General features: G+C 40.9%; 1 protein-coding gene across 2 annotated transcripts in view; it reads left to right on the plus strand.

Annotated features, from left to right (window-relative positions):
• bend4 (BEN domain containing 4) overlaps nucleotides 1-19669 on the plus strand; it is a 78442-nt gene that overhangs the window by 38375 nt on the left and 20398 nt on the right. For both annotated transcript variants that reach the window (XM_088627733.1, XM_088627742.1), the window contains exon 2: nucleotides 14303-14863. In XM_088627733.1, the coding sequence (XP_088483859.1) occupies nucleotides 14303-14863 (561 nt within the window). The remainder of the gene's footprint in view (nucleotides 1-14302; nucleotides 14864-19669) is intronic.

Raw genomic sequence — 19669 nt, forward strand, 5'->3', positions numbered from 1 at the left:
CAATATACATACCCAACACTGCTTGTACCCATCTGTCATGCAAATAAAACACTTTGAATTGAATTGAATTGAGGGGAGAGGGGGGGAATACTAAAGCCAATACTGGCTCAATACCCTCAATGGGCTTTGACGTGCTAATGCGTTGGTTTAACAGTCCGGGTGTGGCAAGCTTCCAATGTCAACTCGACTCGATTGGAAGACAATGAACGTATTTTAGCCCTAAATGAATTAATAGCAAACATGGTTTACATAAAATACATTTTTCCAAGAAAGTTTATAATAATACGATCTATAGTTGAAATCTGAGCATACTGTAAATATAAAGGAAAAGCATTTTCAGAGAGCAATCACGCTGTGTTTATGTAGAAAAAGCGATTAGGTTTATGAGCAATCTATTTACCTTTTCGCTTAAAACGCTATATAAAATAAAGTTTATTTAGAGATGAATGATCAGTGTCGCAGTTTAAATAATTTTTGTAGGAGGGCTTGGACAGATTCCAAGTGCATTTTTGCAATTTACGTTGCATTGTCCAATGTTCTGTTGTAATACAGGCTAGAATACAGTTACAGTAGTCTAAGCTTTATCAGCCTATTTAAAATAATTTTTTTGAATCCCCGTCGGAACACACTCCATAGGAATCAGCGCTTTTATACAGTATATCGGCTTTAAACACATATATTTAAACACGCGTTTACGATTTAAATCAAAACGCGATTCAAATCAATATAAATGTATATTTTGTAACGCATAGGTGACTATTCATTGTTATTAAAAAGACTTAAATTCGATCATGTCGTGATATTTAGAAATATAAATTTGTTTGGTGCGAGTGAGGTTTTATTTAATCTCTGACCAAGGGAAACGTTTCATTTTTTCAAAGAAATGTTTGTTAAAAAATAAAGTCATAGTTCCATGGGATTCAATCACAGACCATGTGACATGGGAGTCAGGAAACTAACACACAGCGCCACCGGATTTAATAACGCAATAAAAACGCTATAAAATAATGTGACTAGGCACAGAAAAAGTTTACAGCACAGTACAATAATAAATGCTGACCATGACTTTAGAAGCATAAATTACCTTACACTCAATTTAAACACAAGCTGTCTTTCTGTATGAACCTCTAAGCTGGTTCATACAGAAAATGTAGAAATGCATTAGCCTGATTATGATTAAAAAACACATAATTAAACACGCGTTTGCGATTTTAATCAGAACACGATTTAAATCAATATAAATGTTTATATTGTAACGCATACTGTCCAGTCTCCATTTCTCTATAAAAATTTACTCTGTTGCACACACACACACAATAGAAGCAGGAACCGCTGTCAGAAGGGAAGAAGGTGACTATTCATTGTTATCAAAAATGACTTAGAATCGATCATGTTGCGATATTTTGAAATATAAAAGTCAATTGATTGTCCATAATATCGCTATTCTATTTTTTCGAAGAAATGTTTGTTAAAAGAAAAGTCCAGCACCAGCTGGATTCGAACACACAACCTGTGCGTTGTTAGTCACACACCTAGACCAGTAGGCTACAAGACAACTCACATGAACAGGGAGGCGAAACAGCCCTACACAGCCCTGTCGCAGTACACGAATATAATCATACCGTTATTAAATTCCATATTATATTCCCTATTAATCAAATTCTAAAAGTATGCTTGTCGACTCCGGTATCACGTTAGTTAAAGACTTCGGAGCTTAAAATGTTTAGGGAGAAATGGAATACTGGTGTGTATTTTTTTCTTTAAAGTACCAAGACCAGCTATATACTGTATGTTTATGTTCCAAAATTAATATCGTTTATGGCCTTCACACGCGTTACAGTATGCTCCTATTCTTTTTATGCTCAGCTACTAAGATTTCCCTTCAGTGGTAAAATTCAATCTACAATCTACAACGGGCACAGTAAAGACGTTTACAGTAAGTCTTTCTACGACAGACCAACGGACCACGAGTGCCCCTGTCGGTCAACCAATCACGTACCGCGTCATCTTGCGTCATGATACGCGATACCGCAGCCAATTACCTGCGGTACGTGTCTGTACCGCGCACTTTGAATGGCTGCATCTGTACGACAAGAGAAGTTACTGCTGCTGCTGGTCGCCACAGTGTTTGTCATTTTCCATTTGTATTCATTTCCTACTATAATTTAATTATTTATTTTTGTATTTTAGGTTGGCATGGTGGTACAGTGGTTAGCATTGCTGGTGCCCTGACTTCAATTCCTGGGGTGCTATCTGTGTGGCGTTCATGTATTCAGGTGGTTTTCCTCTAGCTTCCTACTCCCACAGTCCAAAGACATGCTAATAGGCTAATTGGCTTCCATAAATATGGCCTACGTAAATATGGTATACGTGTGTGTGTCTGTGTCCACTGAAATGGGCAAATTGAATCCAGGGCTCTAGTGCTGTGAGGCAACAGTACTTACTACTGCACCACTGTGCCATCACTACTTGGTTTCAACTATCCTGTGAATTTGCAATGAGTAGGAATAAAATTAAATGAAGAAAATAAGTAAAAGTGATGGAAGACAGTCCTGGTTTTAGCTTTAGCACTCATAGTTGCAAAACCCAATGGGTTATGTAAGGGTTCCAGTTCAGACGTCTGTATGTAACCCAAATTTTAATTTAGTCTTAAGTGACTCTTTCATAGACATTGCATGAACACATACGGCATAGAGAATTACCATTCGTGGTATTGCAGGGATTTTCTCTCATTTTCCTTGTTGTCTCTGTGAATGAGTAAGGAGGGACGGGAAAGCTGAATTGCAGGTTTACCTGGGTTTATTGTTCTTTAATGGTTAATATATGCGATTGTGGATCACTGAGGTAGAGAGCAAGAAAGAGAATGTAGCACCTGCTAGCAGTATAATGAGATAGAGAAACAAAACTTCCCTCTCTATATAAAAAGAGACTAAATTCAATCGTTGAAATCATTGAAAGAACACAAATAGAATATAAAAACACAAAACAAGATACTGTATAGTAAATTAAGCACTGGAGAGAGATAATTGCCTTTCAACTCTTCTTAGAGTTTAAAAATACTGCACATTTAATTGCTGTACTGTTCAGTAATAAAAAATACAAAATAAAATACACAGTAAATAATATAAGATTATTTGGAACCACTTGGGACATTATTGCAAAATGAGTTACGATTCCTGTGAAAAAGTGTGAGATGATAAGCAAAGATTACTGCATGTATGAAAGCAAAGCAAGACTGAAGTGTGAAACAGAGCCCAGGGTAATGCTGGTAGTAACCACTGAAGGAATTTCCCACACTAATTCATCTTAATGGATGCAACGTAAACTAAACAATTTGATTATGGGACCCTTGGGAATTTTTTACATAAACTCAAATTTAAGAAAAACAGTTACATCAAGGTCACAATGGGACACTGTAAGGTTGCCACATGAACCCTTGACTGCTTACCTTACCAAATAAAATCAATTTGTTTAATGTTATGGTGAGAGTGAAATCCAACATTGTGGGATTGAGATAAATGATCAATTAATGAAGGGTAATATAGGTTAACTTGAATGTTGTTTTTCACAGGGGCTTGCATAATACAGTAGGACTACAAAATCTCCCATAAACAAATTTGAAATTATATTTGATATTATGGAAACAATCATTACAACAAATTTAAAGTATTATTGGTATGGCAACAAGATAATGGCATACAACATGGTATATTTAGACTTTGAGAAAGTTAAGATAAAGTTTCTTATAATACTGTAGGTTTGCAGATTGAAGTCAGTAGGATTAATATTATGTAAAGTGTCTGGATTGAGAGCTGGTCAGTCAGTACAGAGCATAGATAAGCAACCATATCACTCTGCAACTCACAATTGGCAACCCACTGAAGCTAAGCAGGGGTGAGCCTGGTCAGTACCTGGATGGGAGACCTCCTGGGAAAAACTAAGGTTGCTGCTGGAAGAGGTGTTCATAGGGCCAGCATGGGCTGCTCACCCTGCGGTCCATATGGGTCCTAATGTCCCCGTATAGTGACGGGGACACTATACTGTAAACAGGCGCCGTCCTTTGGATGAGATGTAAAACCGAGGTCCTGACTCTCTGTGGTCATTAAAAATCACCGGGCGTTTCTCGAAAAGAGTAGGGGTGTATCCCTGGTGTCCTGGCCAAATTTCCCATTGGCCCTTACCAATCGTGGCCTCCTAATAATACCCATCTATGAATTGGCTTCATTACTCTGCTCTCCTCCCCACTGATAGCTGATGTGTGGTGATTGTTCTGGCGCACTATGGCTGCTGTCACATCATCCAGGTGGATGCTGCACATTGGTGGTGGTGGAGGGGATCCCCATTACCTGTAAAGTGCTTTGAGTGGAGTGTCCAGAAAAGCGCTATATAAGTGTAAGCAATTACTATTATTATAATAAGGGTTGTATGCAGCAACTGAGCAGATGTACAGTACGTGGAACACCACCAGGATCTACATTAATTCTACTTTTAATTTAAAGCAGTTATAAATTTGATTTTATATAAATATACAGTATTTAATAAAAGTTTGCAGATGGGAAAAAATAGGAGGGAAAATAAGAGGGAAGCTACAAAGGAAATTTATGAAGATTTAGACAGAATATAAAATCTGGGCAAACGTGGCAGATGACGACAACAGAGACAGTAACACATGCAGGGTTATAAATGCAGAAAGACATAAAAAGGCAAATAAAATGTCAGGACATATAGTTAAATATATAGAATCTTAAGAATGTTATGTTCTAATGAGACATTAGTCAGGCCTCATGGTTTACAATTTTGGTCGCCATGACACAAAAATTTTGTTCTATGGAATCAGTCCATAGAAGAGCAGCCTGATACATTGAGGATAACCGATTCAAGGATCAAAATACTCAAAGGCATTGATAAAGTCAACCCAGTGGAGATCTTCTGCATAAGCAATGAACTACAACAAGTAGGAGGCAAGTGGAAATCAGTTTCACTACAGATTAATTTTTTTTAATGTATGGAGGTGATATAATGGTATGCAGCAAGCATGACTACTTAGAATTAATAATACTGCTACTGTGCAATGTAAGGGAAGTTTACTCTTACTAATGAACTACGATTTTTTTATTTCTGCTGTTCTTTCAGTTAGCCTTGTTGGTCAGAAGTTGTAACAAAAAAATATTAAAGGATGTGAATTTTGAAAAAAAAAGTTAAAATAGTGCTGTAGTGATTTTTTTCTAATGGTAATCCCATGCTTGTGCAGTAGATGTTGCACTGCCCCCATTTTATTAGATAACAGCAGTTCAGCATGTCAATTTATCTGTGTTGAACTCAGTTGTCAGTTGAACTTGATTTTCCGTTTCCGGTCGAGAGGGAACGCTGGCGCGTTTGGCTACCGCTCCTCTCACCAGTTTTTCATTTTTTATCTACTTATTTATGTTTGTTTGTTTTTTCTTCCTTTTTCTCCTCAGCAACACGGACTTCTAATTTATCTATTTTTATTCGCTTCACGTTATCCGCTCCAGGTTACAAATTCACAAATGTGACTTCCACCTGCATCGTGAGTTTGCTCAACTGAAGACCTTCACCACGTGCTACAGCCTTACTCTAGATTTCCTTCCTGTCTTGTTACACCGTCTTAAATCATCAGTCATGTCTCTGAGGTACACTGCACTGCAACTTCTTCAATTAAAACAAAGCTACTTCTTGGTGAAAGACACATTCGATTATTGCCGTTTTACTACCGAGTCGCTACATCCATCGCAGCACAGGACGCCGTTTCTTTCATTCGTCTGCTAGCGGAGTCTCTATCCCTGCCTTTCGGCACACAACTGTAAGTCCATCCTGTACCTGCGCCGACCTCAAAAATCTCCTCTTACTACCGCACCTGGAGCGCACTCCGCTTCCCCCTGCATCCCCGAGACTGGTCACATCAGCGCTACTCAATACCCGCTCCATAAACAACAATATTCTTCTTTTATGTGACATCACAAAAAAATTGGAAAAAAAAATCTGTGCTTAACCAAAACCTGGCACAAACAATACGATGGACTCCTGTTCAACCAACTAGTCCCTCCTGGATATGGTTTGTTTGACCTTCCACGTCTTTCAGGCAGAGGCGGGGGCATCATTGTTATTTACAACCTTTTTTACAGTCTAAGTTCTATTACTATACCTCCTCCCTCTTCTTTTGAGTGTCTTGTTTTAAATGTTTCTATCCCCCAATCTACTATTATTGCCACAGTTTATAATAATAATAATAATAATAATTGCTTACACTTATATAGCGCTTTTCTGGACACACCACTCAAAGCGCTTTACAGGTAATGGGGACTCCCCTCCACCACCACCAATGTGCAGCATCCACCTGGATGATGCGACGGCAGCCATAGTGCGCCAGAACGCTCACCACACATCAGCTGTCAGTGGGGAGGAGAGCAGAGCAATGTAGCCAATTCGTAGAGAGGGATTATTAGGAGGCCATGATTGGTAAGGGCCAATTTGGAAATTTGGCCAGGACACCGGGGTTACACCCCTACTCTTTTCGAGAAGCACCCTGGGATTTTTAATGACCACAGAGAGTCAGGACCTCGGTTTTACGTCTCATCCGAAGGACGGCGCCTGTTTACAGTATAGTGTCCCCATCACTATACTGGGGCATTAGGACCCACATGGACCGCAGGGTGAGCGCCCCCTGCTGGCCCCACTAACACCTCTTCCAGCAGCAACCTTAGTTTATAGACCACCCAAACCCAGTGAAGCCTTCTTAGGTGAGTTTGCGGATTTCCTCTCATTTTTATGCCTTAAGTTTAAAACGATCCTTATTCTAGGGGACTTGAATATACACATCGATTCAAGGTCTTCCAGTCTGGCTAAAGACTTCCTTTCTCTATTGGGATGCTTTGATCTTACTCTGTTTGTACCCCTACACATAACAAAGGACACACCTTAGATTTAATTATTGCAAATGACTCTTTGTCTTCCACTGCTCTCCCCTTGATCTAGGCCTCTGACCACTTAGCCATTCTTTTCAATCTGGAATTACCTGTTTCTAACACTTCCCCCCCACGCTCTGTAAATTTCCGCAACTGGCGATCAATTGATCACCCAAGCAAATTCTGTTCTGTCCTCCTTATCTTGTTTCTCTTCCTCTGACCCTTTAGAGGACAAAATACAGTTACTTGATAGTGCTCTTTTATCTACCCTCGACACCTTTGCTCCTTTAAAAACTCGAACCATCTCCTTCTCTCGCCCTGCCCCCTGGTACAATGACCATCTGTGATCCATGAAGGCAGCCTCTCGCAAACTTGAGCATAGGTGGCGTCTTTCTGGTCTAAATGTACATTATCAGACTTGGAGAGATTACTTATCTAAATAGAAGGTTACTATAGAGTCTGCTAGATCCACCTACTTCTCTCACATCATTGAAAATCACCAAAACAAACCCAGACATCTTTTCTCCACCATCAACAGACTGCTCAAGCCAAACTGCCCCACCACATTACTTGCCTCATCACAACTATGCAACACATTCTTAGATTTCTTTAGTTCTAAGATTGACAACATCCTGCATCACATTCTCTCCACTATGCATATCATTTCCATACCTCCTCCCTCCTCATCCAACTTCTCTGGTTCCCTTCTCTCCAGCTTCTCTCTTCTTGACTCAGCATCCCTCAATAAACTAGTTACACACATGAAACCCATCACATCTATTTTAGATCCCATTCCCACCACTTTATTTCAGTCCTGTTTCTCTTTTCTCTGTCCCATTGTCCTCAATATTATACATGAATCCATGAGCACTGGCATTGTACCAACGGTCCTCAAAACTGCTGCCATTACCCCCGTGCCAAAAAAGCCTAAGATGGCTCTCGACAATCTTAACAATTTTCACCCCATCTCCAACTTACCCTTTCTTGCTAAAATTCTAGAACGTGCTGTCACACTTCGGTTACATAACCACCTCATGACAAACAACCTTTTTGAACCCCTCCAATCTGGCTTCCGTCAACTTCACAGCACAGAAACTGCCCTAGTCAAAGCCACTAACGATCTTCTAATAGCTTCTGATTCTGGTTCTCTTTCTATACTCATCCTTCTTGATCTCAGTGCTGGTTTTGACACTGTTGACCATAACATCTTACTTTCTCATCTTGAGACTGTGTTTGGAGTTTCTGACACTGTTCTCAAATGGTTCAAATCTTACCTCACTGATCGCTGTCACTTTGTCTCTCTCAATGGCTACAGGTCTGAAATTTGTCTTGTTAAGTCTGGTGTTCCTCAGGGCTCAATACTGGGCCCCTTGCTCTTCAGCATTTACGTTTCCATTTGGTCAGCTTTTAAGATCACATGGCCTCAGCTTTCATTTTTATGGTGACGATACTCAAATATACATCCATACCAAACCTGACACTGATTTGACTGTCTCTATTCTATCTAATTGCATCTCTGACAAAATTTTGGACGACTCAAAACTTCCTTCATCTTAACTGCGACAAAACCGAAATCATGCTTATTGGCACCCCCACCAACTTCATAAAGCCAGTTCTGTAACCCTATCTGTAGATGGTTCTGTACTTGAGCTTCAATCAAAATTGAAAAACCTTGGGGTTATATTAGATTCTGGCTTAACATTCGACCCACATAGATAGATAGATACTTTATTGATCCCGTGAGGGAAATTGCAGTACAACAGCAGCTTTACACAGACAACACAGCCACAGTGTAACTAATGATACAATAATAATAATAGTACAATACATACAATACAAACAGTATGCAGAAAAATCGTATCACACATATGAATATAAATATAGATATAGATATAAATATAAATGTATTGCAATGGTCCCTGGCATATATTGCACAAAAAACAGTTGTAAACGGGAAAAGAAAAGAAAGAGAACAGATGTAGCAGTAGATGTGTAGATGTGTTCAGTCCAGAAACGGGTCACTGTCAATGTTGCCTCTGCCCAGACGCAAGGTGGATGCGTTGTACAGTCTTATGGCAGAAGAGGGGATTGGAGATGTTGTCTATGATGGCCTCTAGTTTGGACATCCAAGGGGTCCAGGTCAGACCCAATGACAGAGCTTGCTCTCCTGCTGAGCTTGTTCAGCCTTTTAGAATCCACTGCTCTAATCCCAGGGCCCCAGCATACCACTGCGTAGAAAATGGCGCTCGCTACCACCGACTGATAGAACATATGTAGCATCTTACAACATACATTGAAGGACCTGAGCCTCCTCAAGAAGTAAAGTCGGCTCTGTCCCTTCTTATAGATGGCCTCGATGTTCTTAGACCATTCCAGTCTATCGTCGATGTGCACTCCCAAGTACTTGTACGAGTCCACTATCTCCACGCCACTCCCATGGATGTAGACAGGAGTAGGTTTGACCTTTTTCCTCCTGAGATCTACCACCAGTTCCTTGGTCTTTGTTACATTCAGTTCCAAGTGGTTCACCCCAAACCACTCCACAAAGCTGCTGACCAGTCCTCTGTACTCCTCCTCCTGCTCACCCTTGATACATCCCACAATCGCAGAGTCATCTGAGAACTTCTGCAGGTGGCTTGACTTTGTGTTGTACTTAAAGTCCGAAGTATAGAGTGTGAAGAGGAATGGAGAAAGAACTGTCCTTTGAGGTGCCCCTGTGTTACTCACTACCTGTCCAGACACACAGTTCTGAAGTCTCACAGACTGTGGTCTGTCTGTCAGGTAGTCAGTGATCCATGAGGTCACGGAGGCATCGACTTGCATCTCCTCCAGCTTCCTCCTTAGAAGTAAGGGCTGGATGGTATTGAAGGCACTGGAGAAGTCAAAAAACCTGATCCTTACAGTGTTGCCAGCCCTGTCCAGGTGTGAGTAGGCCCTTTGCGGCATGCAGATAATCGCATCCTCCACACCAACACTGGGCTGGTAGGCGAACTGTAGGGTGTCCAGTGATGAGCTGACCAGGGGTCTCAGGTGGGATAAGACCAGCCTCTCCAGTGTCTTCATGACGTGAGAAGTCAGTGCAACTGGTCTGTAGTCGTTGAGGACAAAGGGGCGCCCTTTCTTTGTACTGGGACCAGGCATGATGTCTTCCAGAGCACCGGGACTCTCTCCAAGCGCAGGCTCAGGTTGAACAGTCGCTGGAGCACTCCGCTCAGCTGATCAGCACAAGCCCTCAGAACTCTGGGACAGGTGTTATCTGGTCCTGTGGCCTTACCCTGGTGCAGCCTCTTTAGCTCCTTCTTCACCTGGTCAGCCGTGATGGTCAGCCTGGCCTGGGGGATGGTGCTCATAGCGCTTTCAGTGCTGCAGGTGTTAATGGCGGTGTTGGAGAGTGGCAGCTGTGGGGGATGGGTGGATGGTAGCTGTCGGGGGTTGTAGCTGTAGGCGGCCATGGTTGTGGGGGGATGGAGGAGGTGTTGGGCAGTCCCAGCTGTGAAGGGTTAGGGAGCGTGTGGCTGTGGGGGGATGGGTGTTGAGCCACAGAGGACCCAGAATCAAACCTGTTAAAGAACTGGTTCAACTTGTTGGCCATCTCCAGGTTCCCCCCTCTGTTGCACCCCCAGCCTGTTTGAAGCCAGTGATCTCTCTCATGCAGCTCCATACATCCCTCATCCTATTCCTTTGCAGCTTGTCCTCTACCTTGCTCCTGTAGGCATCCTTGCTCTCTCTTAACTTCAGCTTTAGCTCCCTCTGTACACGCTTGACCTCTTCCTTATTCCCCCTCCTAAAGGCTCTCTTCTTGACATTCAGAAGAGCCTTCAGGTCGCTGGTGATCCAGGGTTTATTATTGGAAAAGCAGTCCCCATCTTTGGTGGGGATGGTGTTGTCTACGCAGAAGTTAATGTAGTCAGTGACACAGTCCACCATGCTGTCTATGTCGTCCCTATGTGGTTCGCACAGCACATCCCAGTCGGTGGCCTCCAAAGCACCACGTAGATCCTCCATAGCCTCCTGAGACCATCTCCTCACAGTCCTCATGGTCGCAGGTTGGCGCTGGACAATAGGCGTGTATAGTGGTGTAAGCAAGGCAAGGTTGTGATCTGACCTGCCAAGGTGGGGAAGGGCTGTGGAACTATATGCATCCTTAGCATTGGCATATAATAAGTCCAGTGTTTTGTTTTCTTTGGTCGGGCACTTAACAAACTGGTGGAAAGTAGGCAAAGTGGTGGAAATAGATACGTGGTTAAAGTCCCCTGAAATAGCTATAAAAGCGCTAGGGTGCTTTGTTTGTAGCCTGGCTGTGACTGTGTTTATGACGTCACACGCTACCTCTGCGTTTGCCGTAGGTGGAATGTAAACAATAACAAAGATGGCGCATGTAAACTCCCGCGGCAGATAGTATGGACGCAGTCCTATGGCTACCAGTTCGATGTTCGGGTTACAGACGCGCTGACATGTGCAGCATACTGTCAAAACATATTTTTCTCACCTCAGAAATATCGCTAGACAATGCCCTATGCTATCACTAACTGTGGCTGAAAAGCTGATCAACACATTTGTATTCTCTCGAATTGACTACTGTAATGCTCTACTCGCTGGAGTATCTAAATCTACTCTGAACAAACTGCAGTATGTCCAAAATTCAGCAGACAGAATCCTGACCAGCTCTAGTGGCCAGCAGCCATATCACCCTGCAACTCAAAACTGGCAGCCCACTGGAGCTAAGCAGGTGTGAGCCTGGTCAGTACCTGGATGGGAGACCTCCTGGGAAAAACTAAGGTTGCTGCTGGAAGAGGTGATATTGGGGCCAGCAGGGGGTGCTCGCCCTGTGGTCTATGTGGGTCCTGATGCCCCAGTATAGTGACGGGGACACTATACTGTAAACAGGCGCCATCCCTCTGATGAGATGTAAAACTGAGGTTTTGACTCTCTGTGGTCATTAAAAATCCCAGGGCGTTTTTTGAAAAGAGTAGGGGTGTAACCCCGGCGTCCTGGCCAAATTTCCCATTGGCCGTTACCAATCATGGCCTCCTTATAATCCCCCACTATGAATTGGCTACATTACTCTGCTCCCCACTGATAGCTGATGTGTGGTGAGCGTTCTGGCGCACTGTGGCTGCCGTCGCATCATCCAGGTGGATGCTGCACATTGGTGGTGGTTCATTCTTCACCCCCTCTGCTTTTCTTAGTACCACCATCCACGGTCTCCTCTTTATATTGTAATTGTGTTTTATCTTGTGTATTTTTATTTATTTATTGTTGTTGTCATCCTGTAAAGCGCTTTGAGAAGCCACCTTTAAAGGCTCTATATAAAATAACGTTTATTATTATTATTATTATTATTATTATTATTATTATTATTATAAAATATCAATTAGTATTTGCTTTAAATGTAATATTTCTGTTCTGTGATTTTGGGTGACATTTTGAGTTAGTTTCTGCTGAAAACAAAATCTCACACAAAATAAATCTTAACCATAGATCTTCTACTCAAATTGAAATATAGTATAATAGTAATGATACATAACGAGCATTTTATTTAAAATAGTTTTCGTGGGACAGTCAATTTTTTAAAAGCTTCTTAGAATTACTTCAGGGTTTATGTTTAAAACTGAAAATGAATTCTAAGGTGTGTATCCAACAAAATGCAAGCCTTTATTCAGCTAACAAAAAAATGATTAACAAAAAATTATGGTGTTTTTACAAGATATGGTTACAGCTGACCTTAAACATAAGAAACAATCCAGTAAGAAGAAACCCATCCATTTTCTTCTTTAATTTGTAATGTACTTTTTTAACCCTAGTTCAACAGATGCTTTGTATACTGCAGCCCAAAAGGAAGATTTAAAGAGTAGATGTAAACTCCCTTCAGTTTTACACAGTAAAGGCACAAAGCATGACTTTTTACGTCAGAGACTGAGATCATAGTTCAAGCGGAAACCATTCAGGCAGTTGAGGCTTGTTGAACATTCAGAAAGAGGTACGTAAGGTACCCATTGCATGTCTGTGCTATTAATAGCTCAAAGATGAACTTAGATTCAGTTCTCGGTTTTTAAATGGTTTGCCAACAGTTACTTTGCATTTTTTGTATTTTTGTCTGTTTTCCTAAGGATCTGTGTCCCAACCCCTTGTGTTGTCACATCTTATTTAGACAATGTGAGGAAGCAATAAAAAGTAAACACATTTCTTCTGTATAGAGCAGAATGTATATAATTTAGAACTTGAGCATAATTTCCCTGATATACAACACACTAGAAAAAGTCACTTAGAGTATTGTTTAGTTCTACTCACCATTGCACAAAGTATATTATACAGTACCTTTAAAATATTTCAGAGTATAGTGACGATAGTGTTTACTTGTCTTAGAAGATTGTCATATTTGGACAAGTTAACATACAGTAGATAAATCTCTTCAGTCTAGAACAAAGGAGATAAAATGAAGATTTTATCCATGTACTGTATATACTGTAAGATCCAAAGGGCAAAGTCGACACAGAGGGTAAAACAAGGGCAGAGGGTCATAACAGTAACTTAAAAGGAATTCATTTATAACTGAGAATAGGACATGCTGAAACTGTGGTTCTTTTAAAAAATGTCTGGACAAAATCTACAAAAAGTACAAAATGAACATGATTACTTTCTTTTATGTTTTACCTTTCTTATGTTCTCATGCCAACAAATAAAATTAAAGCAATTTATTTGGGTATTTTTTTAAATCCATAATTTAACTGTAATTTTATCCAGTGGAATTCAATGTGATGACATGTTTCTGCTGCCTAAGTTCATCACTTTCAAAAATGAATGCTATAGGAAATTTTACTGCAACTACTAAAGTGATGTTCCATTTGTCCATCCATCCATTTTCCCACAACTTTACCCAATTCAGGGATGCGGGAGAGCCAGAGCTAATCCTGGCAAGCCAATTAAGTACAGTATGTTTTGGACTATGGAAGAAAATCGGAGCACCCAGATGATTCCCACACATACACATGGAGAACATCTATGCAGATAGCACCTCAGGTGCAGAATTTAACCCAGGGCCCTAGTTCTGTGAAACAGCAATGCTAACCACTCCACCACCGTGCCACAATGTGCAACACTTGATCACTATAAAAATCTTGAACATGAAGCCGATGTTCTTTGCCAAGTCTCCTTGAAAAAGTTGTTTAAATAAAAACAACTGAATATTCAGAAACTTTCAGTCTCAATTCCAACCACAGCATTACAGATTTGGCAGTGCTTCATCTTGTGTTTAGTGTGATAAAATGTTATTTTCTTTGAATGTAGTTTAGTTTCATTACCTGTACGGTATAGGATGTGCCTATAATGAACAAATATGTTTATTTGGTTTAACAGTTTTTTCTTTTATTAATTGACAGAAAACCGCATGATCCTGGATGCCTTTGCCCAGCAGTGCAGTCGGGTTCTGAGCCTCCTCAACAATAGCGGAAAGTTTCTGGATCCCAAACCAGCACATTCAGCAATGTCTCACATCAAACTAGAGGAAGGCTGCTATACAGAAAGGTTAGGACATTGTCAGCTGGGCAGGGGTGTCTCTGGTGATCAAGAGACCCCTGAAAGACTCGACATAGATCTGCAATATGCCCAGAAGAAGCAACAAACCTCTGCATTTCTGCGTGTCTTCACCGAGTCCCTTCAGAGCTACTTGATTGCTGGCAGTCGACCTTCTCTGAGAACTGCTGGGGAATACTGTCATTCCAATGACATGGACCCTCTCTCCACCTCCCCATCTCATACTCTAGGTGGGGGATGGACATCACCCACACCCTCTGAGTCCCACGGACACCCATCATCCACACTGCCTGAAGAGGAAGAGGAGGAGGAGGGATGCTGCCCAAGGTGTTTGGAATTGGAACAAGAGGTGCTCTCTCTCCAGCAGGAAAATGAGGAGCTGCGTAGAAAACTGGACAGCATTCCCGGTATTATCACTTGAATTACTTTATTTTTATTTACCTTTCCTATGATTGTGTTCCCATTCACAACTGCATTTCTATTCACTTTGCAATAACAATTGTACTGATTTTAGAATTATCATTAGATTTTTTCATTTCATTGGGAAACCATCAAAGTCATGCAGTGATTGATGACAAGTCACTTTCTCTTTTCATCCGGTCAACATTATGAGTGTGAGCTCAAGAGAAATGAGCCAAGCTGCAAAGTTTCCACCTGGTATCTCTGGGCTCAATCATTGCTGTAAGATGAGGTAGAGGAGCCCATCTGAACTTCAAAGCCAGCTTTGGTCGACAGTTAAGGTTTACCACAAAGAGTGGTTGATATCTGGAGCAAGGTAGACAAAGTAGGATGTAGTTAAGAATTCCAAGGAGGATTTTAATTTCTGAAAATGAATATTGAATCTGAGCAATGTGTAACAGGAGCCTGTCCAGGCTCCCGCGAAGCGTAGTTCAGGACCCTATGCAAATGGTATAATCTGGAAGTAAGTGGAGAAGGACATCTGGGCAAGGTACAGCAAGATAGGACGGGTAGACAGACAGGGGGGCGTGACGACGGTGATACGGTGCTCGAAGGGCGTGGCAAGGACAAACAGGTCCAGACAGTCCAAAAGGGGGAATCCAGGGCGCAGTCTAAAGTTGAAAACTGGGGGATCTATCCAAGACAAAACAAACACAGTTAAAATCTGGAATGGGGTCCGGAACTGGGTCAGGGAATAAAACCAGGATAATGAGGCCAGGCGCTCCGAGCCCCGGACTCAGAGGGTCAGGATGCCGTGATGAAGGCTATGCCGTCGGGTCTCTCCTGGACCCTGCTGGTAGGCTGGCTTCCAGGCGTCCATCTCCTAATGCTGAGCCAGGAATAGCAAGAGTGCCAGTCTTAAATAATGAGAGACAAACAGAGGGCAGGTGCACATAATCAACTAAAATACAAAAGGGCCGGAGCGCCCTTAAGAGGAGGGATTACGATCGTGACACAATGCATTTTAAAAGGTGTGGCAGTCTAAAAAAAAAAGATCAGATATATAAAGCAATTTAATAGGGATGGAAAATTGTAAAATGTAAGATCGCAAAAAGACGTATGCAATTTTGTTATGGTATTCTAACCTTTTAGAAAGTCCTTACCAAGGCCTATTGCAAAAATCAAAATATGTACTGAATGAGGTACTTGCATTAAATGTTTTTCCTTTGGGAAATTAATAATAACATAGATCTATAATTAAACTTGTGTAATACCTGTCTGAATACGCACCTTGATTTCAGCTGATGCCTCTTGGCCTGTTATTTATTTATAACTTATTTGTTACTAGTACCTTAGCAATTAAACCACATCTTCAAATACATCTAATACATCAAAGTAACATTTAAGAAAGTAAATATACCATCTTTTGTAAATAAATAGCATGTCAGCAAATATGGAATATTTTTTCTTTATAAATTGTCTAACAGAAGTATTTGGAAGTCACAAAATGGTTTACGAAACTTTGATCACATTAATTATTTTTCCAATAAAAGAAAATAGCAAGGTATTTTCGAATCCATGTTTCGTACAGGTCCTTTTTAACTATTTACATAAAATGAAAGGTACAACAGATCACCAAATGCCTAATATAAATCTTAGTATGACAAATACAATCAATGCCTGACCCCAACTACAGTACAAGTGCTGTTATCTTTTACTATACAAGTATCCTATACATAAGTTCAAATTTAGACAAGATGGAGTTATTCTTACCTATTGTTGCATTTTAACAAGCAGATTTTTATTCTTACGAGCTGGGCTCTACTATGTCGAGATTCTTTTTTTCTTGAATCTGCTTAGATGAGGAATTAACTTTTTATATTTTTTACCTTTTAACTTTTTTCTATAAAAAAAGCTTGCATATGTTGAGTGCATATGGTACAGGATAGCTCCTAATGTTAATGAATTTGGTAATGACGGTAATGACTGTATTGCACTATAACTGAGCAGGAGTGTTGTTCTCCTACTTATTGTTTATGCAGTGGCTAGTTGCTTTAAGCACTTTAAGTGACTTAAGGTAACATTTTGTGCTGTATTATGGTGATGTTTTAAGTAACATTTTTGAGTTTTGGAACCAATCAGAAATGTATTATTTCAGATTAATTACACAGAAATTGATGTGAATTTATTTTCTATTATACAAGTCTTCACCTTTGAAAAGTTTTCAAGGAATGAATTAAGCTAGTATAACAGGGGATTACTGTACTTTGTTTGAGCTAAGGAGTTCCTAACACATGGAGATTTTCAACAGCCAAAAACGTTCCAGATTTCAGTACAGTATACAACAGACAGGCCCCACCCAGCTATATACTCGTTGCAGACCTGTACATGATTTCCCAGGTTCATCACTCACAATACACTCTAGCTTTTTTACCTTTACATACTATGTATAACTCCATAACACACTCCATATGTACTCTCTTTCATATTATTCTTTAACACAAAAGCTCAATCTGTTGTGTGTACCCACCCCTGCCAAGGTCCTTCTCTGTCCCTGCAGTGTAGAAAAGCCAGACGTCATCCAATGTTAGAGAGCCAGGATCTGGACAGGCAGCTCCTAGTACTCTCCCTACACCAGCTGTACTTCCTGACTCTGGCCTTTACTGGCCTTTGCTGCACACCAGCAGAGATAGGGACATAAAAATCAGTCCTCCCACCCTTACTACATTAGGGATGGATCTCCTGCTCTATTTTTGACATCTGAGTCTCCTCCTTTCTGGTCATACTACTACACATTAACTAAATCGCAGTGGGAAGCCCTTCCAGCTCAATATACACCATGCAATCATTCAAAAACACCACAATCTTCTCACACACTTTTCACATTCTTCACTCATATTCAGGTAAGATTAGACAGGAGAAAGGACTCAAAACTGCCTGAACTGTCTGAACACAAGTACAATGGCAACACCTCCTCAGCATCTACAGTCAACAACCCTCAGAGATCCAGGCAATGCTTCTCTTTGGGTGTCTCCAAGCACACATTAATTCATCCATAGGCATCTGCAGTCTACAGTAAGTCAGGCTGCATTGTGGGTGACTGCAACCTATTCTGCCCATCAAGTTGCTTTTCACCAGACTCTGTCTTAGAGCACCAACCAACGGTATGGACTCCATTCCAACTGCATTTCACGCATCTCCATGGACTTTCCAGCAGACAGCAACAGTGCCCTATCCAGCGGCTTTCCCTGCATATTTGCATTGTTTAGGCCAGCAGCTCCTTTTAGGGAGGATTCAGTCCTAATCCCACAGATTTACTTAGCCCCGCCACTACCCTGGTGAGCACAAAGGAGAGTTCTCCACTGCTGCTTTTAAGAGGGGCTGTTTTTTCTCTCTCTGAAGTCTGAGAGAGCCTATACAGTTCATCTGCATCCCAAGAAACCCAAGAAATCACCTGTAGCTCATCAAGCTATTGATCCCTATAGCTGTGGCTTCCTAAGGCCAGCATCACACTACACGACCTTTCCTAGGATTTTCAGTCATAGCCTTCATTTATATAATCGTAAGAAAATCACAGAGAGTCGCAGCACACGCCCATTACCATAAGTTGTGTAGTGTGACACCCCCATTGACTCAGTCATAGAGCTCTTAACAGCCCCTATGACTGTCTGTGACGTGCAACAACAAAATCAAACTGGTTTAGTTTCAAACAGGTCTCAAGTCGTAGGGGTGGGCTCTTGTATCTGCGACAGTGAACAGCTAATGACTGCTTTCTTGCTCAGTTAGTCCCAGAAAGTACTACAGGGAGTGTTTATATGAAGTCCAGTGATAAGCAACTACAGTATATTCCGTCCTTGGCTTAAAGATATAGTCCACTCTGACAGGCTAAAAGAGCTTAATTATTTTAGACTTAAACATAAGAAGACCAGCCATTCCTGAACAAATGTCCTACACTTGTCTTCCACAAGAAAGACTTTGACGAGACCTGAGTCAAGAATCAAAATCATCAATTTGAGGACACTTCTTTACACAAATGGTTGTGGGAGTATAGAACAGATTTCCCATGTTGTTGAAGCTGAATTTTACTTCTTCATCAAAAGACTTGATGAGAACCTTGGATCAATCTGTTACCAAAAAATAACGCAAACTAGATAGAGGTCCCCTCTTATTTGGCACTGTTCTTATGTTCTTATGCACCAGATTGTAAAATATTCATATTGAAAATAAATCAATCATATATTCTGCCATTAGTGTTATAATGCTGTAAAATTATGAAACATAGTATCAATAGTAAAATAGTACCAATACTGAAACATTTTTTGGTGTGTGAAATTTAAGCAATTGGGAGTGTCTGATACAGTTTTTTTCCCCTATAACTGTTCATCATTAATCAGTCCCCTTAATCTTTTATTCTCTTTTATAGATCTCCCTTACTTTATTAATGCATGCTGAGCCTCCCACTGTCCACCAAGGTCACTTTATGAAAAACTCACACTACAATAGTATTATTATTGCATCAGTACCTCCTTGTAAACTAATTTAAGCATGGATGGTCCTGGTCATTACTGGGACAGGAGGACTTTAAGGGAAAACCAGATTGCTGCTGTAAATTGGACCAGTAGGTGGCATTCTCCTCTGTGGACCCACAGTTTCCAAACTTGTGATCAGTGCGGTGACTGTGGACACTGGTGTGGGAGGTACTGTCTTTCAGATGAGAAAGTAAACAGTGTCATAATACCTTGGATAATCCCATGGTACTGTTTATACAAATAAGGGTTTTAACCACTGTCCTGGATTTCATTCTGCTTTGTGCA

This window comes from Lepisosteus platostomus, chromosome 1 (assembly GCF_059453375.1).
Source record: "Lepisosteus platostomus isolate fLepPlt1 chromosome 1, fLepPlt1.hap1, whole genome shotgun sequence".
Classification (NCBI taxonomy): domain Eukaryota; kingdom Metazoa; phylum Chordata; class Actinopteri; order Semionotiformes; family Lepisosteidae; genus Lepisosteus; species Lepisosteus platostomus.